A 22578-nucleotide genomic window follows, 5' to 3' on the forward strand; every position below is an offset into this window, starting at 1 on the left:
TTTTGGTAGGAATCGCTAGCTGTCAGAGCTGAGAAAAGTCTCAGAGTTACAGTTGCTAGAGTCATGAGGAATCTGGCTGAGTTGACGATTCCATAACATGTGCCTTTGTCTTGTAGTTGGGCGCTGAATGGAGCGAAGCAAACGGTCAGACTTGTAGCTGTCGTGGACAGAATGATATCAGCTGTCAACAAGTCGTCTGCGAAGATGGCTTGTTCTGGAGCTTGGAAGACGGCACGTGGGACTGTCGCTGCCTACCCGACAGAAATTGTGATGGTGGTGGGTGCTACTTTGAGACTTCTTTGCAAACGTTCAAACCTTCATCCTTTACGTATACCCTCTCTTATCTAGTTGTAATCGTTGATGAGATGCCTAACTCAGTTGCTATCTCCCTTCGTCTCATGCAATAGTACGCGGCCCAGTCGAAGCCATTTGCGTTAGCTGGGGAGATCCTCACTACATCACCTACGACGGAAGGAACCTGAATTACCAGGGTGCATGCACCTACATTCTCAGCAAGGCCAGTCGACAGAGCGATCAACTTCCAGGCTTTGAGATCCAGGCTACCAACGACAGAAGAGGCTCCGACCGTGTATCTTACACAGACAGCGCACGCATATCCATCTATCAACATACTGTCATCTTGGGACAAGGGCGCATTGTGACGGTAAGTCCGCCTGCACAACTTCTTTGGCACTTCTTTTCTCCTTGAAAGACCTTTGTTTCTTAGAAAGCGCGTGTTTGGTTACTTGGTGAACTAAACGTTTGTCCCTCAATTGGTCTCTACAGCTGAACGGCCTGCAGGTCACTCCTCCGGTCAACCTGGCGCAGGGCATCGACATACAATTGAGTGGACCCAACGTCGTGCTCAGCACAACCTTTGGACTCAGGGTGTCCTTCGACGGAAACCATCGCCTAGAAGTCGTCGTACCACCAGTCTACTTCAACACCACACAGGGTCTTTGTGGCAACTTCAACGGCGACAAAACAGACGACATGCTCAAGTCGGACGGAAGCATGGCTATCGATGCCAACGAGTGGGGCAATAGCTGGAAGACCAACACAAGGTGGGTATCGAGGTCTTTTCTGGAGAGACACGATGCCGTCTTTGGGACAAGCACAGAGTATAAAGCTGAGTTCAGAAAAGCGTTTCCTTACGTCTCTACATGTAGCATGAGAAATAAATGGCCTGGCCTGGCTGACCGCTAGACCAGCAAGTAAACTTCTTTCTATGTAGGAAGGTTGGGTCGATTTATCCTGATGTCGTGACAATTATGTTTCAGCTGTCCTGACGAAGTTGTGATCGTCGAGCCTAACTGTGAGCCAGGGCTACAGGCCATCATCGAGAGCGACCAACGCTGTGGCAAGATCATGGAAGACTTCCAGGCTTGTCACAGCCTGGTTGATCCGGGTGTCTACTATGATGCCTGTGTCTACGACGTCTGCGAGTACCAAGGCAGTTTGGAACTGCTCTGTCAGAGCTTGGAGGCCTACGTGCAAGCATGCTCTGCACTGGGAATAGATTTGGGCGATTGGAGAACACCAACAATATGTCGTAAGTACCCAAAGTGGACACTAAGTCTTGGCATGTTCCATATTTCTTACGTCTGTCGTCCATTATGTCACCATAGCTAGAAGTCGACTGATTGATTCCGACTGTCTTTTCTTTATCCATCAGCGCTGGCATGTCCAGTAAACAGTCACTACACCAGCTGTGCAAGTGCCTGCCCGGGTACCTGCACGGACGTGGCGGCACCACACCAGTGCCAGATCCCTTGTAAGGAGGCGTGTGAGTGTGACCTCGGCTTTGTCCTCAGCGGTGAAGTCTGCGTTCCACAGGAGCAGTGCGGTTGTCTGAAGGACGGCATCTACTACCCGGTCAGTTCTCCCTTTTTTTAAAATTGCTTGTTAGAGAGTATGCACTGCGTGGTCTCTTGAGCGACCTCTGAAACTCTACCTTTTCTGTTTTGGTAGGAATCGCTAGCTGTCAGAGCTGAGAAAAGTCTCAGAGTTACAGTTGCTAGAGTCATGAGGAATCTGGCTGAGTTGACGATTCCATAACATGTGCCTTTGTCTTGTAGTTGGGCGCTGAATGGAGCGAAGCAAACGGTCAGACTTGTAGCTGTCGTGGACAGAATGATATCAGCTGTCAACAAGTCGTCTGCGAAGATGGCTTGTTCTGGAGCTTGGAAGACGGCACGTGGGACTGTCGCTGCCTACCCGACAGAAATTGTGATGGTGGTGGGTGCTACTTTGAGACTTCTTTGCAAACGTTCAAACCTTCATCCTTTACGTATACCCTCTCTTATCTAGTTGTAATCGTTGATGAGATGCCTAACTCAGTTGCTATCTCCCTTCGTCTCATGCAATAGTACGCGGCCCAGTCGAAGCCATTTGCGTTAGCTGGGGAGATCCTCACTACATCACCTACGACGGAAGGAACCTGAATTACCAGGGTGCATGCACCTACATTCTCAGCAAGGCCAGTCGACAGAGCGATCAACTTCCAGGCTTTGAGATCCAGGCTACCAACGACAGAAGAGGCTCCGACCGTGTATCTTACACAGACAGCGCACGCATATCCATCTATCAACATACTGTCATCTTGGGACAAGGGCGCATTGTGACGGTAAGTCCGCCTGCACAACTTCTTTGGCACTTCTTTTCTCCTTGAAAGACCTTTGTTTCTTAGAAAGCGCGTGTTTGGTTACTTGGTGAACTAAACGTTTGTCCCTCAATTGGTCTCTACAGCTGAACGGCCTGCAGGTCACTCCTCCGGTCAACCTGGCGCAGGGCATCGACATACAATTGAGTGGACCCAACGTCGTGCTCAGCACAACCTTTGGACTCAGGGTGTCCTTCGACGGAAACCATCGCCTAGAAGTCGTCGTACCACCAGTCTACTTCAACACCACACAGGGTCTTTGTGGCAACTTCAACGGCGACAAAACAGACGACATGCTCAAGTCGGACGGAAGCATGGCTATCGATGCCAACGAGTGGGGCAATAGCTGGAAGACCAACACAAGGTGGGTATCGAGGTCTTTTCTGGAGAGACACGATGCCGTCTTTGGGACAAGCACAGAGTATAAAGCTGAGTTCAGAAAAGCGTTTCCTTACGTCTCTACATGTAGCATGAGAAATAAATGGCCTGGCCTGGCTGACCGCTAGACCAGCAAGTAAACTTCTTTCTATGTAGGAAGGTTGGGTCGATTTATCCTGATGTCGTGACAATTATGTTTCAGCTGTCCTGACGAAGTTGTGATCGTCGAGCCTAACTGTGAGCCAGGGCTACAGGCCATCATCGAGAGCGACCAACGCTGTGGCAAGATCATGGAAGACTTCCAGGCTTGTCACAGCCTGGTTGATCCGGGTGTCTACTATGATGCCTGTGTCTACGACGTCTGCGAGTACCAAGGCAGTTTGGAACTGCTCTGTCAGAGCTTGGAGGCCTACGTGCAAGCATGCTCTGCACTGGGAATAGATTTGGGCGATTGGAGAACACCAACAATATGTCGTAAGTACCCCAAGTGGACACTAAGCCTTGGCATGTTCCATATTTCTTACGTCTGTCGTCCATTATGTCACCATAGCTAGAAGTCGACTGATTGATTCCGACTGTCTTTTCTTTATCCATCAGCGCTGGCATGTCCAGTAAACAGTCACTACACCAGCTGTGCAAGTGCCTGCCCGGGTACCTGCACGGACGTGGCGGCACCACACCAGTGCCAGATCCCTTGTAAGGAGGCGTGTGAGTGTGACCTCGGCTTTGTCCTCAGCGGTGAAGTCTGCGTTCCACAGGAGCAGTGCGGTTGTCTGAAGGACGGCATCTACTACCCGGTCAGTTCTCCCTTTTTTAAAAATTGCTTGTTAGAGAGTATGCACTGCGTGGTCTCTTGTGCGACCTCTGAAACTCTACCTTTTCTGTTTTGGTAGGAATCGCTAGCTGTCAGAGCTGAGAAAAGTCTCAGAGTTACAGTTGCTAGAGTCATGAGGAATCTGGCTGAGTTGACGATTCCATAACATGTGCCTTTGTCTTGTAGTTGGGCGCTGAATGGAGCGAAGCAAACGGTCAGACTTGTAGCTGTCGTGGACAGAATGATATCAGCTGTCAACAAGTCGTCTGCGAAGATGGCTTGTTCTGGAGCTTGGAAGACGGCACGTGGGACTGTCGCTGCCTACCCGACAGAAATTGTGATGGTGGTGGGTGCTACTTTGAGACTTCTTTGCAAACGTTCAAACCTTCATCCTTTACGTATACCCTCTCTTATCTAGTTGTAATCGTTGATGAGATGCCTAACTCAGTTGCTATCTCCCTTCGTCTCATGCAATAGTACGCGGCCCAGTCGAAGCCATTTGCGTTAGCTGGGGAGATCCTCACTACATCACCTACGACGGAAGGAACCTGAATTACCAGGGTGCATGCACCTACATTCTCAGCAAGGCCAGTCGACAGAGCGATCAACTTCCAGGCTTTGAGATCCAGGCTACCAACGACAGAAGAGGCTCCGACCGTGTATCTTACACAGACAGCGCACGCATATCCATCTATCAACATACTGTCATCTTGGGACAAGGGCGCATTGTGACGGTAAGTCCGCCTGCACAACTTCTTTGGCACTTCTTTTCTCCTTGAAAGACCTTTGTTTCTTAGAAAGCGCGTGTTTGGTTACTTGGTGAACTAAACGTTTGTCCCTCAATTGGTCTCTACAGCTGAACGGCCTGCAGGTCACTCCTCCGGTCAACCTGGCGCAGGGCATCGACATACAATTGAGTGGACCCAACGTCGTGCTCAGCACAACCTTTGGACTCAGGGTGTCCTTCGACGGAAACCATCGCCTAGAAGTCGTCGTACCACCAGTCTACTTCAACACCACACAGGGTCTTTGTGGCAACTTCAACGGCGACAAAACAGACGACATGCTCAAGTCGGACGGAAGCATGGCTATCGATGCCAACGAGTGGGGCAATAGCTGGAAGACCAACACAAGGTGGGTATCGAGGTCTTTTCTGGAGAGACACGATGCCGTCTTTGGGACAAGCACAGAGTATAAAGCTGAGTTCAGAAAAGCGTTTCCTTACGTCTCTACATGTAGCATGAGAAATAAATGGCCTGGCCTGGCTGACCGCTAGACCAGCAAGTAAACTTCTTTCTATGTAGGAAGGTTGGGTCGATTTATCCTGATGTCGTGACAATTATGTTTCAGCTGTCCTGACGAAGTTGTGATCGTCGAGCCTAACTGTGAGCCAGGGCTACAGGCCATCATCGAGAGCGACCAACGCTGTGGCAAGATCATGGAAGACTTCCAGGCTTGTCACAGCCTGGTTGATCCGGGTGTCTACTATGATGCCTGTGTCTACGACGTCTGCGAGTACCAAGGCAGTTTGGAACTGCTCTGTCAGAGCTTGGAGGCCTACGTGCAAGCATGCTCTGCACTGGGAATAGATTTGGGCGATTGGAGAACACCAACAATATGTCGTAAGTACCCAAAGTGGACACTTAGTCTTGGCATGTTCCATATTTCTTACGTCTGTCGTCCATTATGTCACCATAGCTAGAAGTCGACTGATTGATTCCGACTGTCTTTTCTTTATCCATCAGCGCTGGCATGTCCAGTAAACAGTCACTACACCAGCTGTGCAAGTGCCTGCCCGGGTACCTGCACGGACGTGGCGGCACCACACCAGTGCCAGATCCCTTGTAAGGAGGCGTGTGAGTGTGACCTCGGCTTTGTCCTCAGCGGTGAAGTCTGCGTTCCACAGGAGCAGTGCGGTTGTCTGAAGGACGGCATCTACTACCCGGTCAGTTTTCCCTTTTTTTAAATTGCTTGTTAGAGAGTATGCACTGCGTGGTCTCTTGTGCGACCTCTGAAACTCTACCTTTTCTGTTTTGGTAGGAATCGCTAGCTGTCAGAGCTGAGAAAAGTCTCAGATTTACAGTTGCTAGAGTCATGAGGAATCTGGCTGAGTTGACGATTCCATAACATGTGCCTTTGTCTTGTAGTTGGGCGCTGAATGGAGCGAAGCAAACGGTCAGACTTGTAGCTGTCGTGGACAGAATGATATCAGCTGTCAACAAGTCGTCTGCGAAGATGGCCTCTTCTGGAGCTTGGAAGACGGCACGTGGGACTGTCGCTGCCTACCCGACAGAAATTGTGATGGTGGTGGGTGCTACTTTGAGACTTCTTTGCAAACGTTCAAACCTTCATCCTTTACGTATACCCTCTCTTATCTAGTTGTAATCGTTGATGAGATGCCTAACTCAGTTGCTATCTCCCTTCGTCTCATGCAATAGTACGCGGCCCAGTCGAAGCCATTTGCGTTAGCTGGGGCGATCCTCACTACATCACCTACGACGGAAGGAACCTGAATTACCAGGGTGCATGCACCTACATTCTCAGCAAGGCCAGTCGACAGAGCGACCAACTTCCAGGCTTTGAGATCCAGGCTACCAACGACAGAAGAGGCTCCGACCGTGTATCTTACACAGACAGCGCACGCATATCCATCTATCAACATACTGTCATCTTGGGACAAGGGCGCATTGTGACGGTAAGTCCGCCTGCACAACTTCTTTGGCACTTCTTTTCTCCTTGAAAGACCTTTGTTTCTTAGAAAGCGCGTGTTTGGTTACTTGGTGAACTAAACGTTTGTCCCTCAATTGGTCTCTACAGCTGAACGGCCTGCAGGTCACTCCTCCGGTCCACCTGGCGCAGGGCATCGACATACAATTGAGTGGACCCAACGTCGTGCTCAGCACAACCTTTGGACTCAGGGTGTCCTTCGACGGAAACCATCGCCTAGAAGTCGTCGTACCACCAGTCTACTTCAACACCACACAGGGTCTTTGTGGCAACTTCAACGGCGACAAAACAGACGACATGCTCAAGTCGGACGGAAGCATGGCTATCGATGCCAACGAGTGGGGCAATAGCTGGAAGACCAACACAAGGTGGGTATCGAGGTCTTTTCTGGAGAGACACGATGCCGTCTTTGGGACAAGCACAGAGTATAAAGCTGAGTTCAGAAAAGCGTTTCCTTACGTCTCTACATGTAGCATGAGAAATAAATGGCCTGGCCTGGCTGACCGCTAGACCAGCAAGTAAACTTCTTTCTATGTAGGAAGGTTGGGTCGATTTATCCTGATGTCGTGACAATTATGTTTCAGCTGTCCTGACGAAGTTGTGATCGTCGAGCCTAACTGTGAGCCAGGGCTACAGGCCATCATCGAGAGCGACCAACGCTGTGGCAAGATCATGGAAGACTTCCGGGCTTGTCACAGCCTGGTTGATCCGGGTGTCTACTATGATGCCTGTGTCTACGACGTCTGCGAGTACCAAGGCAGTTTGGAACTGCTCTGTCAGAGCTTGGAGGCCTACGTGCAAGCATGCTCTGCACTGGGAATAGATTTGGGCGATTGGAGAACACCAACAATATGTCGTAAGTACCCAAAGTGGACACTTAGCCTTGGCATGTTCCATATTTCTTACGTCTGTCGTCCATTATGTCACCATAGCTAGAAGTCGACTGATTGATTCCGACTGTCTTTTCTTTATCCATCAGCGCTGGCATGTCCAGTAAACAGTCACTACACCAGCTGTGCAAGTGCCTGCCCGGGTACCTGCACGGACGTGGCGGCACCACACCAGTGCCAGATCCCTTGTAAGGAGGCGTGTGAGTGTGACATCGGCTTTGTCCTCAGCGGTGAAGTCTGCGTTCCACAGGAGCAGTGCGGTTGTCTGAAGGACGGCATCTACTACCCGGTCAGTTCTCCCTTTTTTAAAAATTGCTTGTTAGAGAGTATGCACTGCGTGGTCTCTTGTGCGACCTCTGAAACTCTACCTTTTCTGTTTTGGTAGGAATCGCTAGCTGTCAGAGCTGAGAAAAGTCTCAGAGTTACAGTTGCTAGAGTCACGAGGAATCTGGCTGAGTTGACGATTCCATAACATGTGCCTTTGTCTTGTAGTTGGGCGCTGAATGGAGCGAAGCAAACGGTCAGACTTGTAGCTGTCGTGGACAGAATGATATCAGCTGTCAACAAGTCGTCTGCGAAGATGGCTTGTTCTGGAGCTTGGAAGACGGCACGTGGGACTGTCGCTGCCTACCCGACAGAAATTGTGATGGTGGTGGGTGCTACTTTGAGACTTCTTTGCAAACGTTCAAACCTTCATCCTTTACGTATACCCTCTCTTATCTAGTTGTAATCGTTGATGAGATGCCTAACTCAGTTGCTATCTCCCTTCGTCTCATGCAATAGTACGCGGCCCAGTCGAAGCCATTTGCGTTAGCTGGGGCGATCCTCACTACATCACCTACGACGGAAGGAACCTGAATTACCAGGGTGCATGCACCTACATTCTCAGCAAGGCCAGTCGACAGAGCGATCAACTTCCAGGCTTTGAGATCCAGGCTACCAACGACAGAAGAGGCTCCGACCGTGTATCTTACACAGACAGCGCACGCATATCCATCTATCAACATACTGTCATCTTGGGACAAGGGCGCATTGTGACGGTAAGTCCGCCTGCACAACTTCTTTGGCACTTCTTTTCTCCTTGAAAGACCTTTGTTTCTTAGAAAGCGCGTGTTTGGTTACTTGGTGAACTAAACGTTTGTCCCTCAATTGGTCTCTACAGCTGAACGGCCTGCAGGTCACTCCTCCGGTCAACCTGGCGCAGGGCATCGACATACAATTGAGTGGACCCAACGTCGTGCTCAGCACAACCTTTGGACTCAGGGTGTCCTTCGACGGAAACCATCGCCTAGAAGTCGTCGTACCACCAGTCTACTTCAACACCACACAGGGTCTTTGTGGCAACTTCAACGGCGACAAAACAGACGACATGCTCAAGTCGGACGGAAGCATGGCTATCGATGCCAACGAGTGGGGCAATAGCTGGAAGACCAACACAAGGTGGGTATCGAGGTCTTTTCTGGAGAAACACGATGCCGTCTTTGGGACAAGCACAGAGTATAAAGCTGAGTTCAGAAAAGCGTTTCCTTACGTCTCTACATGTAGCATGAGAAATAAATGGCCTGGCCTGGCTGACCGCTAGACCAGCAAGTAAACTTCTTTCTATGTAGGAAGGTTGGGTCGATTTATCCTGATGTCGTGACAATTATGTTTCAGCTGTCCTGACGAAGTTGTGATCGTCGAGCCTAACTGTGAGCCAGGGCTACAGGCCATCATCGAGAGCGACCAACGCTGTGGCAAGATCATGGAAGACTTCCAGGCTTGTCACAGCCTGGTTGATCCGGGTGTCTACTATGATGCCTGTGTCTACGACGTCTGCGAGTACCAAGGCAGTTTGGAACTGCTCTGTCAGAGCTTGGAGGCCTACGTGCAAGCATGCTCTGCACTGGGAATAGATTTGGGCGATTGGAGAACACCAACAATATGTCGTAAGTACCCCAAGTGGACACTAAGCCTTGGCATGTTCCATATTTCTTACGTCTGTCGTCCATTATGTCACCATAGCTAGAAGTCGACTGATTGATTCCGACTGTCTTTTCTTTATCCATCAGCGCTGGCATGTCCAGTAAACAGTCACTACACCAGCTGTGCAAGTGCCTGCCCGGGTACCTGCACGGACGTGGCGGCACCACACCAGTGCCAGATCCCTTGTAAGGAGGCGTGTGAGTGTGACCTCGGCTTTGTCCTCAGCGGTGAAGTCTGCGTTCCACAGGAGCAGTGCGGTTGTCTGAAGGACGGCATCTACTACCCGGTCAGTTCTCCCTTTTTTAAAAATTGCTTGTTAGAGAGTATGCACTGCGTGGTCTCTTGTGCGACCTCTGAAACTCTACCTTTTCTGTTTTGGTAGGAATCGCTAGCTGTCAGAGCTGAGAAAAGTCTCAGAGTTACAGTTGCTAGAGTCATGAGGAATCTGGCTGAGTTGACGATTCCATAACATGTGCCTTTGTCTTGTAGTTGGGCGCTGAATGGAGCGAAGCAAACGGTCAGACTTGTAGCTGTCGTGGACAGAATGATATCAGCTGTCAACAAGTCGTCTGCGAAGATGGCTTGTTCTGGAGCTTGGAAGACGGCACGTGGGACTGTCGCTGCCTACCCGACAGAAATTGTGATGGTGGTGGGTGCTACTTTGAGACTTCTTTGCAAACGTTCAAACCTTCATCCTTTACGTATACCCTCTCTTATCTAGTTGTAATCGTTGATGAGATGCCTAACTCAGTTGCTATCTCCCTTCGTCTCATGCAATAGTACGCGGCCCAGTCGAAGCCATTTGCGTTAGCTGGGGCGATCCTCACTACATCACCTACGACGGAAGGAACCTGAATTACCAGGGTGCATGCACCTACATTCTCAGCAAGGCCAGTCGACAGAGCGATCAACTTCCAGGCTTTGAGATCCAGGCTACCAACGACAGAAGAGGCTCCGACCGTGTATCTTACACAGACAGCGCACGCATATCCATCTATCAACATACTGTCATCTTGGGACAAGGGCGCATTGTGACGGTAAGTCCGCCTGCACGACTTCTTTGGCACTTCTTTTCTCCTTGAAAGACCTTTGTTTCTTAGAAAGCGCGTGTTTGGTTACTTGGTGAACTAAACGTTTGTCCCTCAATTGGTCTCTACAGCTGAACGGCCTGCAGGTCACTCCTCCGGTCCACCTGGCGCAGGGCATCGACATACAATTGAGTGGACCCAACGTCGTGCTCAGCACAACCTTTGGACTCAGGGTGTCCTTCGACGGAAACCATCGCCTAGAAGTCGTCGTACCACCAGTCTACTTCAACACCACACAGGGTCTTTGTGGCAACTTCAACGGCGACAAAACAGACGACATGCTCAAGTCGGACGGAAGCATGGCTATCGATGCCAACGAGTGGGGCAATAGCTGGAAGACCAACACAAGGTGGGTATCGAGGTCTTTTCTGGAGAGACACGATGCCGTCTTTGGGACAAGCACAGAGTATAAAGCTGAGTTCAGAAAAGCGTTTCCTTACGTCTCTACATGTAGCATGAGAAATAAATGGCCTGGCCTGGCTGACCGCTAGACCAGCAAGTAAACTTCTTTCTATGTAGGAAGGTTGGGTCGATTTATCCTGATGTCGTGACAATTATGTTTCAGCTGTCCTGACGAAGTTGTGATCGTCGAGCCTAACTGTGAGCCAGGGCTACAGGCCATCATCGAGAGCGACCAACGCTGTGGCAAGATCATGGAAGACTTCCAGGCTTGTCACAGCCTGGTTGATCCGGGTGTCTACTATGATGCCTGTGTCTACGACGTCTGCGAGTACCAAGGCAGTTTGGAACTGCTCTGTCAGAGCTTGGAGGCCTACGTGCAAGCATGCTCTGCACTGGGAATAGATTTGGGCGATTGGAGAACACCAACAATATGTCGTAAGTACCCAAAGTGGACACTAAGCCTTGGCATGTTCCATATTTCTTACGTCTGTCGTCCATTATGTCACCATAGCTAGAAGTCGACTGATTGATTCCGACTGTCTTTTCTTTATCCATCAGCGCTGGCATGTCCAGTAAACAGTCACTACACCAGCTGTGCAAGTGCCTGCCCGGGTACCTGCACGGACGTGGCGGCACCACACCAGTGCCAGATCCCTTGTAAGGAGGCGTGTGAGTGTGACCTCGGCTTTGTCCTCAGCGGTGAAGTCTGCGTTCCACAGGAGCAGTGCGGTTGTCTGAAGGACGGCATCTACTACCCGGTCAGTTCTCCCTTTTTTAAAAATTGCTTGTTAGAGAGTATGCACTGCGTGGTCTCTTGTGCGACCTCTGAAACTCTACCTTTTCTGTTTTGGTAGGAATCGCTAGCTGTCAGAGCTGAGAAAAGTCTCAGAGTTACAGTTGCTAGAGTCATGAGGAATCTGGCTGAGTTGACGATTCCATAACATGTGCCTTTGTCTTGTAGTTGGGCGCTGAATGGAGCGAAGCAAACGGTCAGACTTGTAGCTGTCGTGGACAGAATGATATCAGCTGTCAACAAGTCGTCTGCGAAGATGGCTTGTTCTGGAGCTTGGAAGACGGCACGTGGGACTGTCGCTGCCTACCCGACAGAAATTGTGATGGTGGTGGGTGCTACTTTGAGACTTCTTTGCAAACGTTCAAACCTTCATCCTTTACGTATACCCTCTCTTATCTAGTTGTAATCGTTGATGAGATGCCTAACTCAGTTGCTATCTCCCTTCGTCTCATGCAATAGTACGCGGCCCAGTCGAAGCCATTTGCGTTAGCTGGGGCGATCCTCACTACATCACCTACGACGGAAGGAACCTAAATTACCAGGGTGCATGCACCTACATTCTCAGCAAGGTCAGTCGACAGAGCGATCAACTTCCAGGCTTTGAGATCCAGGCTACCAACGACAGAAGAGGCTCCGACCGTGTATCTTACACAGACAGCGCACGCATATCCATCTATCAACATACTGTCATCTTGGGACAAGGGCGCATTGTGACGGTAAGTCCGCCTGCACAACTTCTTTGGCACTTCTTTTCTCCTTGAAAGACCTTTGTTTCTTAGAAAGCGCGTGTTTGGTTACTTGGTGAACTAAACGTTTGTCCCTCAATTGGTCTCTACAGCTGAACGGCCTGCAGGTCACTCCTCCGGTCAACCTGGCGCAGGGCATCGACATACAATTGAGTGGACCCAACGTCGTGCTGAGCACAACCTTTGGACTCAGGGTGTCCTTCGACGGAAACCATCGCCTAGAAGTCGTCGTACCACCAGTCTACTTCAACACCACACAGGGTCTTTGTGGCAACTTCAACGGCGACAAAACAGACGACATGCTCAAGTCGGACGGAAGCATGGCTATCGATGCCAACGAGTGGGGCAATAGCTGGAAGACCAACACAAGGTGGGTATCGAGGTCTTTTCTGGAGAGACACGATGCCGTCTTTGGGACAAGCACAGAGTATAAAGCTGAGTTCAGAAAAGCGTTTCCTTACGTCTCTACATGTAGCATGAGAAATAAATGGCCTGCCCTGGCTGACCGCTAGACCAGCAAGTAAACTTCTTTCTATGTAGGAAGGTTGGGTCGATTTATCCTGATGTCGTGACAATTATGTTTCAGCTGTCCTGACGAAGTTGTGATCGTCGAGCCTAACTGTGAGCCAGGGCTACAGGCCATCATCGAGAGCGACCAACGCTGTGGCAAGATCATGGAAGACTTCCAGGCTTGTCACAGCCTGGTTGATCCGGGTGTCTACTATGATGCCTGTGTCTACGACGTCTGCGAGTACCAAGGCAGTTTGGAACTGCTCTGTCAGAGCTTGGAGGCCTACGTGCAAGCATGCTCTGCACTGGGAATAGATTTGGGCGATTGGAGAACACCAACAATATGTCGTAAGTACCCCAAGTGGACACTTAGTCTTGGCATGTTCCATATTTCTTACGTCTGTCGTCCATTATGTCACCATAGCTAGAAGTCGACTGATTGATTCCGACTGTCTTTTCTTTATCCATCAGCGCTGGCATGTCCAGTAAACAGTCACTACACCAGCTGTGCAAGTGCCTGCCCGGGTACCTGCACGGACGTGGCGGCACCACACCAGTGCCAGATCCCTTGTAAGGAGGCGTGTGAGTGTGACCTCGGCTTTGTCCTCAGCGGTGAAGTCTGCGTTCCACAGGAGCAGTGCGGTTGTCTGAAGGACGGCATCTACTACCCGGTCAGTTTTCCCTTTTTTTAAATTGCTTGTTAGAGAGTATGCACTGCGTGGTCTCTTGTGCGACCTCTGAAACTCTACCTTTTCTGTTTTGGTAGGAATCGCTAGCTGTCAGAGCTGAGAAAAGTCTCAGAGTTACAGTTGCTAGAGTCATGAGGAATCTGGCTGAGTTGACGATTCCATAACATGTGCCTTTGTCTTGTAGTTGGGCGCTGAATGGAGCGAAGCAAACGGTCAGACTTGTAGCTGTCGTGGACAGAATGATATCAGCTGTCAACAAGTCGTCTGCGAAGATGGCCTCTTCTGGAGCTTGGAAGACGGCACGTGGGACTGTCGCTGCCTACCCGACAGAAATTGTGATGGTGGTGGGTGCTACTTTAAGACTTCTTTGCAAACGTTCAAACCTTCATCCTTTACGTATACCCTCTCTTATCTAGTTGTAATCGTTGATGAGATGCCTAACTCAGTTGCTATCTCCCTTCGTCTCATGCAATAGTACGCGGCCCAGTCGAAGCCATTTGCGTTAGCTGGGGCGATCCTCACTACATCACCTACGACGGAAGGAACCTGAATTACCAGGGTGCATGCACCTACATTCTCAGCAAGGCCAGTCGACAGAGCGACCAACTTCCAGGCTTTGAGATCCAGGCTACCAACGACAGAAGAGGCTCCGACCGTGTATCTTACACAGACAGCGCACGCATATCCATCTATCAACATACTGTCATCTTGGGACAAGGGCGCATTGTGACTGTAAGTCCGCCTGCACAACTTCTTTGGCACTTCTTTTCTCCTTGAAAGACCTTTGTTTCTTAGAAAGCGCGTGTTTGGTTACTTGGTGAACTAAACGTTTGTCCCTCAATTGGTCTCTACAGCTGAACGGCCTGCAGGTCACTCCTCCGGTCCACCTGGCGCAGGGCATCGACATACAATTGAGTGGACCCAACGTCGTGCTGAGCACAACCTTTGGACTCAGGGTGTCCTTCGACGGAAACCATCGCCTAGAAGTCGTCGTACCACCAGTCTACTTCAACACCACACAGGGTCTTTGTGGCAACTTCAACGGCGACAAAACAGACGACATGCTCAATTCGGACGGAAGCATGGCTATCGATGCCAACGAGTGGGGCAATAGCTGGAAGACCAACACAAGGTGGGTATCGAGGTCTTTTCTGGAGAGACACGATGCCGTCTTTGGGACAAGCACAGAGTATAAAGCTGAGTTCAGAAAAGCGTTTCCTTACGTCTCTACATGTAGCATGAGAAATAAATGGCCTGCCCTGGCTGACCGCTAGACCAGCAAGTAAACTTCTTTCTATGTAGGAAGGTTGGGTCGATTTATCCTGATGTCGTGACAATTATGTTTCAGCTGTCCTGACGAAGTTGTGATCGTCGAGCCTAACTGTGAGCCAGGGCTACAGGCCATCATCGAGAGCGACCAACGCTGTGGCAAGATCATGGAAGACTTCCGGGCTTGTCACAGCCTGGTTGATCCGGGTGTCTACTATGATGCCTGTGTCTACGACGTCTGCGAGTACCAAGGCAGTTTGGAACTGCTCTGTCAGAGCTTGGAGGCCTACGTGCAAGCATGCTCTGCACTGGGAATAGATTTGGGCGATTGGAGAACACCAACAATATGTCGTAAGTACCCAAAGTGGACACTTAGCCTTGGCATGTTCCATATTTCTTACGTCTGTCGTCCATTATGTCACCATAGCTAGAAGTCGACTGATTGATTCCGACTGTCTTTTCTTTATCCATCAGCGCTGGCATGTCCAGTAAACAGTCACTACACCAGCTGTGCAAGTGCCTGCCCGGGTACCTGCACGGACGTGGCGGCACCACACCAGTGCCAGATCCCTTGTAAGGAGGCGTGTGAGTGTGACCTCGGCTTTGTCCTCAGCGGTGAAGTCTGCGTTCCACAGGAGCAGTGCGGTTGTCTGAAGGACGGCATCTACTACCCGGTCAGTTCTCCCTTTTTTAAAAATTGCTTGTTAGAGAGTATGCACTGCGTGGTCTCTTGTGCGACCTCTGAAACTCTACCTTTTCTGTTTTGGTAGGAATCGCTAGCTGTCAGAGCTGAGAAAAGTCTCAGAGTTACAGTTGCTAGAGTCACGAGGAATCTGGCTGAGTTGACGATTCCATAACATGTGCCTTTGTCTTGTAGTTGGGCGCTGAATGGAGCGAAGCAAACGGTCAGACTTGTAGCTGTCGTGGACAGAATGATATCAGCTGTCAACAAGTCGTCTGCGAAGATGGCTTGTTCTGGAGCTTGGAAGACGGCACGTGGGACTGTCGTTGCCTACCCGACAGAAATTGTGATGGTGGTGGGTGCTACTTTGAGACTTCTTTGCAAACGTTCAAACCTTCATCCTTTACGTATACCCTCTCTTATCTAGTTGTAATCGTTGATGAGATGCCTAACTCAGTTGCTATCTCCCTTCGTCTCATGCAATAGTACGCGGCCCAGTCGAAGCCATTTGCGTTAGCTGGGGCGATCCTCACTACATCACCTACGACGGAAGGAACCTGAATTACCAGGGTGCATGCACCTACATTCTCAGCAAGGCCAGTCGACAGAGCGATCAACTTCCAGGCTTTGAGATCCAGGCTACCAACGACAGAAGAGGCTCCGACCGTGTATCTTACACAGACAGCGCACGCATATCCATCTATCAACATACTGTCATCTTGGGACAAGGGCGCATTGTGACGGTAAGTCCGCCTGCACAACTTCTTTGGCACTTCCTTTGTCCTTGAAAGACCTTTGTTTCTTAGAAAGCGCGTGTTTGGTTACTTGGTGAACTAAACGTTTGTCCCTCAATTGGTCTCTACAGCTGAACGGCCTGCAGGTCACTCCTCCGGTCCACCTGGCGCAGGGCATCGACATACAATTGAGTGGACCCAACGTCGTGCTCAGCACAACCTTTGGACTCAGGGTGTCCTTCGACGGAAACCATCGCCTAGAAGTCGTCGTACCACCAGTCTACTTCAACACCACACAGGGTCTTTGTGGCAACTTCAACGGCGACAAAACAGACGACATGCTCAAGTCGGACGGAAGCATGGCTATCGATGCCAACGAGTGGGGCAATAGCTGGAAGACCAACACAAGGTGGGTATCGAGGTCTTTTCTGGAGAGACACGATGCCGTCTTTGGGACAAGCACAGAGTATAAAGCTGAGTTCAGAAAAGCGTTTCCTTACGTCTCTACATGTAGCATGAGAAATAAATGGCCTGGCCTGGCTGACCGCTAGACCAGCAAGTAAACTTCTTTCTATGTAGGAAGGTTGGGTCGATTTATCCTGATGTCGTGACAATTATGTTTCAGCTGTCCTGACGAAGTTGTGATCGTCGAGCCTAACTGTGAGCCAGGGCTACAGGCCATCATCGAGAGCGACCAACGCTGTGGCAAGATCATGGAAGACTTCCAGGCTTGTCACAGCCTGGTTGATCCGGGTGTCTACTATGATGCCTGTGTCTACGACGTCTGCGAGTACCAAGGCAGTTTGGAACTGCTCTGTCAGAGCTTGGAGGCCTACGTGCAAGCATGCTCTGCACTGGGAATAGATTTGGGCGATTGGAGAACACCAACAATATGTCGTAAGTACCCAAAGTGGACACTTAGTCTTGGCATGTTCCATATTTCTTACGTCTGTCGTCCATTATGTCACCATAGCTAGAAGTCGACTGATTGATTCCGACTGTCTTTTCTTTATCCATCAGCGCTGGCATGTCCAGTAAACAGTCACTACACCAGCTGTGCAAGTGCCTGCCCGGGTACCTGCACGGACGTGGCGGCACCACACCAGTGCCAGATCCCTTGTAAGGAGGCGTGTGAGTGTGACCTCGGCTTTGTCCTCAGCGGTGAAGTCTGCGTTCCACAGGAGCAGTGCGGTTGTCTGAAGGACGGCATCTACTACCCGGTCAGTTTTCCCTTTTTTTAAATTGCTTGTTAGAGAGTATGCACTGCGTGGTCTCTTGTGCGACCTCTGAAACTCTACCTTTTCTGTTTTGGTAGGAATCGCTAGCTGTCAGAGCTGAGAAAAGTCTCAGAGTTACAGTTGCTAGAGTCATGAGGAATCTGGCTGAGTTGACGATTCCATAACATGTGCCTTTGTCTTGTAGTTGGGCGCTGAATGGAGCGAAGCAAACGGTCAGACTTGTAGCTGTCGTGGACAGAATGATATCAGCTGTCAACAAGTCGTCTGCGAAGATGGCTTGTTCTGGAGCTTGGAAGACGGCACGTGGGACTGTCGTTGCCTACCCGACAGAAATTGTGATGGTGGTGGGTGCTACTTTAAGACTTCTTTGCAAACGTTCAAACCTTCATCCTTTACGTATACCCTCTCTTATCTAGTTGTAATCGTTGATGAGATGCCTAACTCAGTTGCTATCTCCCTTCGTCTTATGCAATAGTACGCGGCCCAGTCGAAGCCATTTGCGTTAGCTGGGGCGATCCTCACTACATCACCTACGACGGAAGGAACCTGAATTACCAGGGTGCATGCACCTACATTCTCAGCAAGGCCAGTCGACAGAGCGACCAACTTCCAGGCTTTGAGATCCAGGCTACCAACGACAGAAGAGGCTCCGACCGTGTATCTTACACAGACAGCGCACGCATATCCATCTATCAACATACTGTCATCTTGGGACAAGGGCGCATTGTGACGGTAAGTCCGCCTGCACAACTTCTTTGGCACTTCTTTTCTCCTTGAAAGACCTTTGTTTCTTAGAAAGCGCGTGTTTGGTTACTTGGTGAACTAAACGTTTGTCCCTCAATTGGTCTCTACAGCTGAACGGCCTGCAGGTCACTCCTCCGGTCAACCTGGCGCAGGGCATCGACATACAATTGAGTGGACCCAACGTCGTGCTGAGCACAACCTTTGGACTCAGGGTGTCCTTCGACGGAAACCATCGCCTAGAAGTCGTCGTACCACCGGTCTACTTCAACACTACACAGGGTCTTTGTGGCAACTTCAACGGCGACGACAGCGATGACATGCTGAAGGCGGACGGAAGCATGGCTACAGATGCCAACGAGTGGGGCAATAGCTGGAAGACCAACACAAGGTGGGTATCCAGGTCTTCTGGGGAGCACAGAGTAGAAAAATGAGTTCAGGGAAGCCATTCCTTGCGTCTCTTTGCCAAAAGGAATGTATGACGTGGCCTCGCTGACCGCTAGACCAGCAAGTCGACAATTCTTTCTTGGTATGTTGGAAGATTGGCTTGATATATCCTCACGTCGTGACAATTGTGTTCCAGCTGCCCTGACGAACTTGTAATCGTCGAGCCTAACTGTGAGCCAGGGCTACAGGCCATCATTGAGAGCGACCAACGCTGTGGCAAGATCATGGAAGTCTTCCAGGCTTGTCATAGCCTGGTTGATCCGGGTGTCTACTATGATGCCTGTGTCTACGACGTCTGCGAGTACCAAGGCAGTTTGGAACTGCTCTGTCAGAGCTTGGAGGCCTACGTGCAAGCATGCTCTGAACAGGGAATAGACTTGGGTGATTGGAGGACACCAACAATATGTCGTAAGTAGACAAAGTGGACACTAAGCCTTGAGATCTTCTGTATCTTTGACGTCAGTCGTCCATTATGTCACCATAGCAAGAAGTCGACTGATTGATTCCGACTGTCTTTTCTTTATCCATCAGCGCTGGCATGTCCAGTAAACAGTCACTACACCAGCTGTGCAAGTGCCTGCCCGGGTACCTGCACGGACGTGGCGGCACCACAGCAGTGCCAGATCCCTTGTAAGGAGGCGTGTGAGTGTGACCTCGGCTTTGTCCTCAGCGGTGAAGTCTGCGTTCCATATGAGCAGTGCGGTTGTGTCAAGGACGGGTTCTATCATCCAGTAAGTCCTGATACGCTTTTAGAAATTGCCTCTCTCTCTGTGTAATGTTTGTGTTATTTCATGATAATTAGGAAATAATACATTGCAACTTACTTACTCCATTTTATTATTCCAGACTGGAGAGGAGTGGGGCGTGGTGAATGGCCAAGTTTGTACTTGTCGCGGGAAGGATGATATCCGTTGTCAAGACGTCACCTGTGATGACGGATTCTTCTGGGCTTTGCAGGACGGCCAGTGGGATTGTCATTGCTTGCCTGACAGGAATTGTACTGGTGGGTACCGTAGCTGTTACTGTTTGACTTTCCTGTATCTTGTAGTTTTCTTAAACTGATAAACTTTTCACAAGAGTGGAAACAAATTCTAATTCGCAATTTATGTCATGTTTTTCAGAAGATGAAACCTTAGTCGAGGAAGGTATTTGCGTTAGCTGGGGCGATCCTCACTACTTGACCTTCGACGGAAGGAACCTGAATTACCAGGGTGCATGCAGCTACATTCTTGCCAAGGCTGAGCAACAGACGGGCGCCCTTCCGGCCTTTGAGATTCAGGCTACCAACGACAGAAGAGGCTCCAACCGTGTATCTTACACAGACAGCGCACGTATAAACGTCTACAGACATACTGTGATCTTGGGACAATCGAGGGTTGTGACGGTAAATGTTCTTTACTATCATCCCATTTTGATTGTTATTGAGAAATCCATATTCTTTTCCTAAATTAAGCCCCAGTAGATAGCCGCTCTATCACTGAAGGTTTGCCCCTTTCTTGGTATCTGCAGGTGGACGGCCTTCATGCAACTCCACCGGTCAACTTGGCAGCAGGCATCAGTGTGAAGCTCAGTGGCACCAACGTCGTGCTCACCACTACCTTTGGACTCAAGGTGTCCTTCGACGGAAACCATCGCCTAGAAATCGTCGTACCACCGGCGTACCTCAACACTACACAGGGCATGTGTGGCAACTTCAACGGGGATGTCTCCGATGACATGCTAAAGCCTAATGGAACTATGGCTAGTACGGTGATTGAGTTAGGAAACAGCTGGAAGGTGATGGATGACGAGTAAGTATTTCTGTCATTTAAAAGAGATGATCAACAACAGAGAAATCATTTTACATATTGAGGGAACTTGTTATATGTCGCTAACTCAACAAAGTTACAAATCACTTGTCCTGATTGACCTACCTTGTGTCCGTTACAGATGCCCCGATGAAGTAGGAACTATTGAACCCGTCTGTGACCCGGCATTAGAAACCATCGTCCAGGGCGACCAGTGGTGCGGAATAATCCAGAGCGACTTCCAGGCTTGTCACGGTGTTGTGAACTCCACTCAGTTTTACGAAAGCTGCGTCTATGACGTCTGCGCGTACGACGGCGATGTCGAGCGACTCTGCGAGAACGTCGAAGCCTACGTCGCATCCTGTAATGCGTTCGGAATCACACTTGATTCTTGGAGGAATGAATCCTTCTGCGGTATGTACATTTTCTGTTCTTCAAGCATTTCCCAAGAGTAATGGTTCTCGTAGTATCAACATTGACGCAATTGACGACCATACAGAGACAGGCGATTGTTGCATGTTAAGTTTTTCATGCTAGTGGTGATCTTCATTCGTTTCGTTGCACAATTTCATATCCATAGTCATGCTGTGCGCGTACTCACGCCCGAGGAACATCTAGTATATTAATGACAACTCTAACTGAATGGTCAACTCTGCTCATTCAAGGCAACCAACTTACATTGTTATGTAAGGTTTTGGACATGTTTTAAATCTTTCTCGAGACTAGTACCTCTCACTACACGTAAAGCCAGATTAAGCATAAGTCTAACCCGAAAAGGAAATGATGTAAGCCATTTTGTGGGAGGAAATCACCGTAACACATCGTTCACAGTCATCCTTTATGCGACGATCATAGAAAGGGCAAAGATGTAACGTGTGAGAGGAAAATAATTTGACGTGTGAGATAGATACGTAACGATTGCAACAAGGGTGGTGTCATTATCGGTGTTTTCGTATGTCATTCATCAGCATTACATATCTCGACGTTATCAAAGGACAATAATGGTCATGTTCTACAAGGTGTGTATAAGATTCACTTCAATTGGGGATGGCAAGAACAAGTGTATGGCTATAGAGTGCGGCAATCTAAAATTTCATTGGTAGTACATTTTGTGGTGTGAGAGATTGCCTATAGAAGTAGTCTCAATTGCTTTGATACTTTGTTTTGTTATGGCAACAGTTTGTGTAAGGGAATGTCAGAAAGTTGAACAAATATGACATTATCTTAGAATCTCAAGGCCAGTAACTTAGGGCAACTCCTATCATTACAAATGCGGTCTTAAGTTGTTAGGGCACCAAAATGTTGAATTGATAAGCCATAAACTCATGACCAAAGCACATAGTTATTTCTAATCAATGTCGTGTGAAAGAAACGCCCTTTGCTCTGTCGGCACACCCTGCCGCAAGATAACCCACATTCTTCTTCTGCCAAGGCGGGGATTTCTGTCACAGCTTTACACCATGATTGATTTATACATGTAGGTAAAGGAGTCATTCTTGTGGCTTTTATAGCGGTCTCTGACGTAGACGTTAACACGAACGCATTGACCCGGCGAGACACTCTAAACCATACATTCCAAAAAAGACACAACGGCGGTTTTAACGGCATGTCAATGGTTAGGAGGTGACGTGTGGGCACAACCCAAAGTCAACACATGTCCACTTTTGTTCTGAGTTCAGCAAATACAGCGTAGGCCCCGTTATTAAGGACCCGCCCATGTTTGCTCTAGAAGGCACATTTATCACATGTCAACTGCCCCGTAGTGGGGCTACGCCCTAGACACTTGTCCGCGCTTCACAAGCGCTTTCTCGGGGAGTTGAATTGGTCGTGTTGGGGTGGTTTAGGGGACTACCAAGCGGGACTTTACGCGACGTAGTAGCCAAGAACAAAAGAAGGGGCGCCGTGTAGAATGGCTACCCGCCTCGAGACGTTACTGCCGCTCCTCCTCGCTATCGCCGTCTCCAGGTTTTCTCCTTGCGCCGCGGGTGAGTTGTGCTATGTTAGTTCGTACAGTAT

The 22578-nt window shown here is 49.6% G+C and overlaps 1 protein-coding gene across 1 annotated transcript in view; it reads left to right on the plus strand.

Moving 5' to 3' along the window:
* The window catches only part of LOC136438374 (uncharacterized), an 80698-nt gene that overhangs the window by 49583 nt on the left and 8537 nt on the right, over window positions 1-22578 (plus strand). Inside the window, exons 98-151 of the mRNA XM_066433143.1 lie at window positions 117-276; window positions 408-664; window positions 787-1064; window positions 1281-1471; window positions 1676-1875; window positions 2079-2238; window positions 2370-2626; window positions 2749-3026; window positions 3243-3514; window positions 3638-3837; window positions 4041-4200; window positions 4332-4588; window positions 4711-4988; window positions 5205-5476; window positions 5600-5799; window positions 6002-6161; window positions 6293-6549; window positions 6672-6949; window positions 7166-7356; window positions 7561-7760; window positions 7964-8123; window positions 8255-8511; window positions 8634-8911; window positions 9128-9318; window positions 9523-9722; window positions 9926-10085; window positions 10217-10473; window positions 10596-10873; window positions 11090-11361; window positions 11485-11684; window positions 11888-12047; window positions 12179-12288; window positions 12558-12835; window positions 13052-13323; window positions 13447-13646; window positions 13849-14008; window positions 14140-14396; window positions 14519-14796; window positions 15013-15203; window positions 15408-15607; window positions 15811-15970; window positions 16102-16358; window positions 16481-16758; window positions 16975-17165; window positions 17370-17569; window positions 17772-17931; window positions 18063-18319; window positions 18442-18719; window positions 18912-19102; window positions 19307-19506; window positions 19622-19778; window positions 19897-20159; window positions 20285-20565; window positions 20705-20976. Coding sequence (XP_066289240.1) covers window positions 117-276; window positions 408-664; window positions 787-1064; window positions 1281-1471; window positions 1676-1875; window positions 2079-2238; window positions 2370-2626; window positions 2749-3026; window positions 3243-3514; window positions 3638-3837; window positions 4041-4200; window positions 4332-4588; window positions 4711-4988; window positions 5205-5476; window positions 5600-5799; window positions 6002-6161; window positions 6293-6549; window positions 6672-6949; window positions 7166-7356; window positions 7561-7760; window positions 7964-8123; window positions 8255-8511; window positions 8634-8911; window positions 9128-9318; window positions 9523-9722; window positions 9926-10085; window positions 10217-10473; window positions 10596-10873; window positions 11090-11361; window positions 11485-11684; window positions 11888-12047; window positions 12179-12288; window positions 12558-12835; window positions 13052-13323; window positions 13447-13646; window positions 13849-14008; window positions 14140-14396; window positions 14519-14796; window positions 15013-15203; window positions 15408-15607; window positions 15811-15970; window positions 16102-16358; window positions 16481-16758; window positions 16975-17165; window positions 17370-17569; window positions 17772-17931; window positions 18063-18319; window positions 18442-18719; window positions 18912-19102; window positions 19307-19506; window positions 19622-19778; window positions 19897-20159; window positions 20285-20565; window positions 20705-20976 — 12010 coding nt within the window. The remainder of the gene's footprint in view (window positions 1-116; window positions 277-407; window positions 665-786; window positions 1065-1280; window positions 1472-1675; window positions 1876-2078; window positions 2239-2369; window positions 2627-2748; window positions 3027-3242; window positions 3515-3637; window positions 3838-4040; window positions 4201-4331; window positions 4589-4710; window positions 4989-5204; window positions 5477-5599; window positions 5800-6001; window positions 6162-6292; window positions 6550-6671; window positions 6950-7165; window positions 7357-7560; window positions 7761-7963; window positions 8124-8254; window positions 8512-8633; window positions 8912-9127; window positions 9319-9522; window positions 9723-9925; window positions 10086-10216; window positions 10474-10595; window positions 10874-11089; window positions 11362-11484; window positions 11685-11887; window positions 12048-12178; window positions 12289-12557; window positions 12836-13051; window positions 13324-13446; window positions 13647-13848; window positions 14009-14139; window positions 14397-14518; window positions 14797-15012; window positions 15204-15407; window positions 15608-15810; window positions 15971-16101; window positions 16359-16480; window positions 16759-16974; window positions 17166-17369; window positions 17570-17771; window positions 17932-18062; window positions 18320-18441; window positions 18720-18911; window positions 19103-19306; window positions 19507-19621; window positions 19779-19896; window positions 20160-20284; window positions 20566-20704; window positions 20977-22578) is intronic.

The sequence above is a fragment of the Branchiostoma lanceolatum genome, chromosome 7, assembly GCF_035083965.1.
Source record: "Branchiostoma lanceolatum isolate klBraLanc5 chromosome 7, klBraLanc5.hap2, whole genome shotgun sequence".
NCBI classification, from domain to species: domain Eukaryota; kingdom Metazoa; phylum Chordata; class Leptocardii; order Amphioxiformes; family Branchiostomatidae; genus Branchiostoma; species Branchiostoma lanceolatum.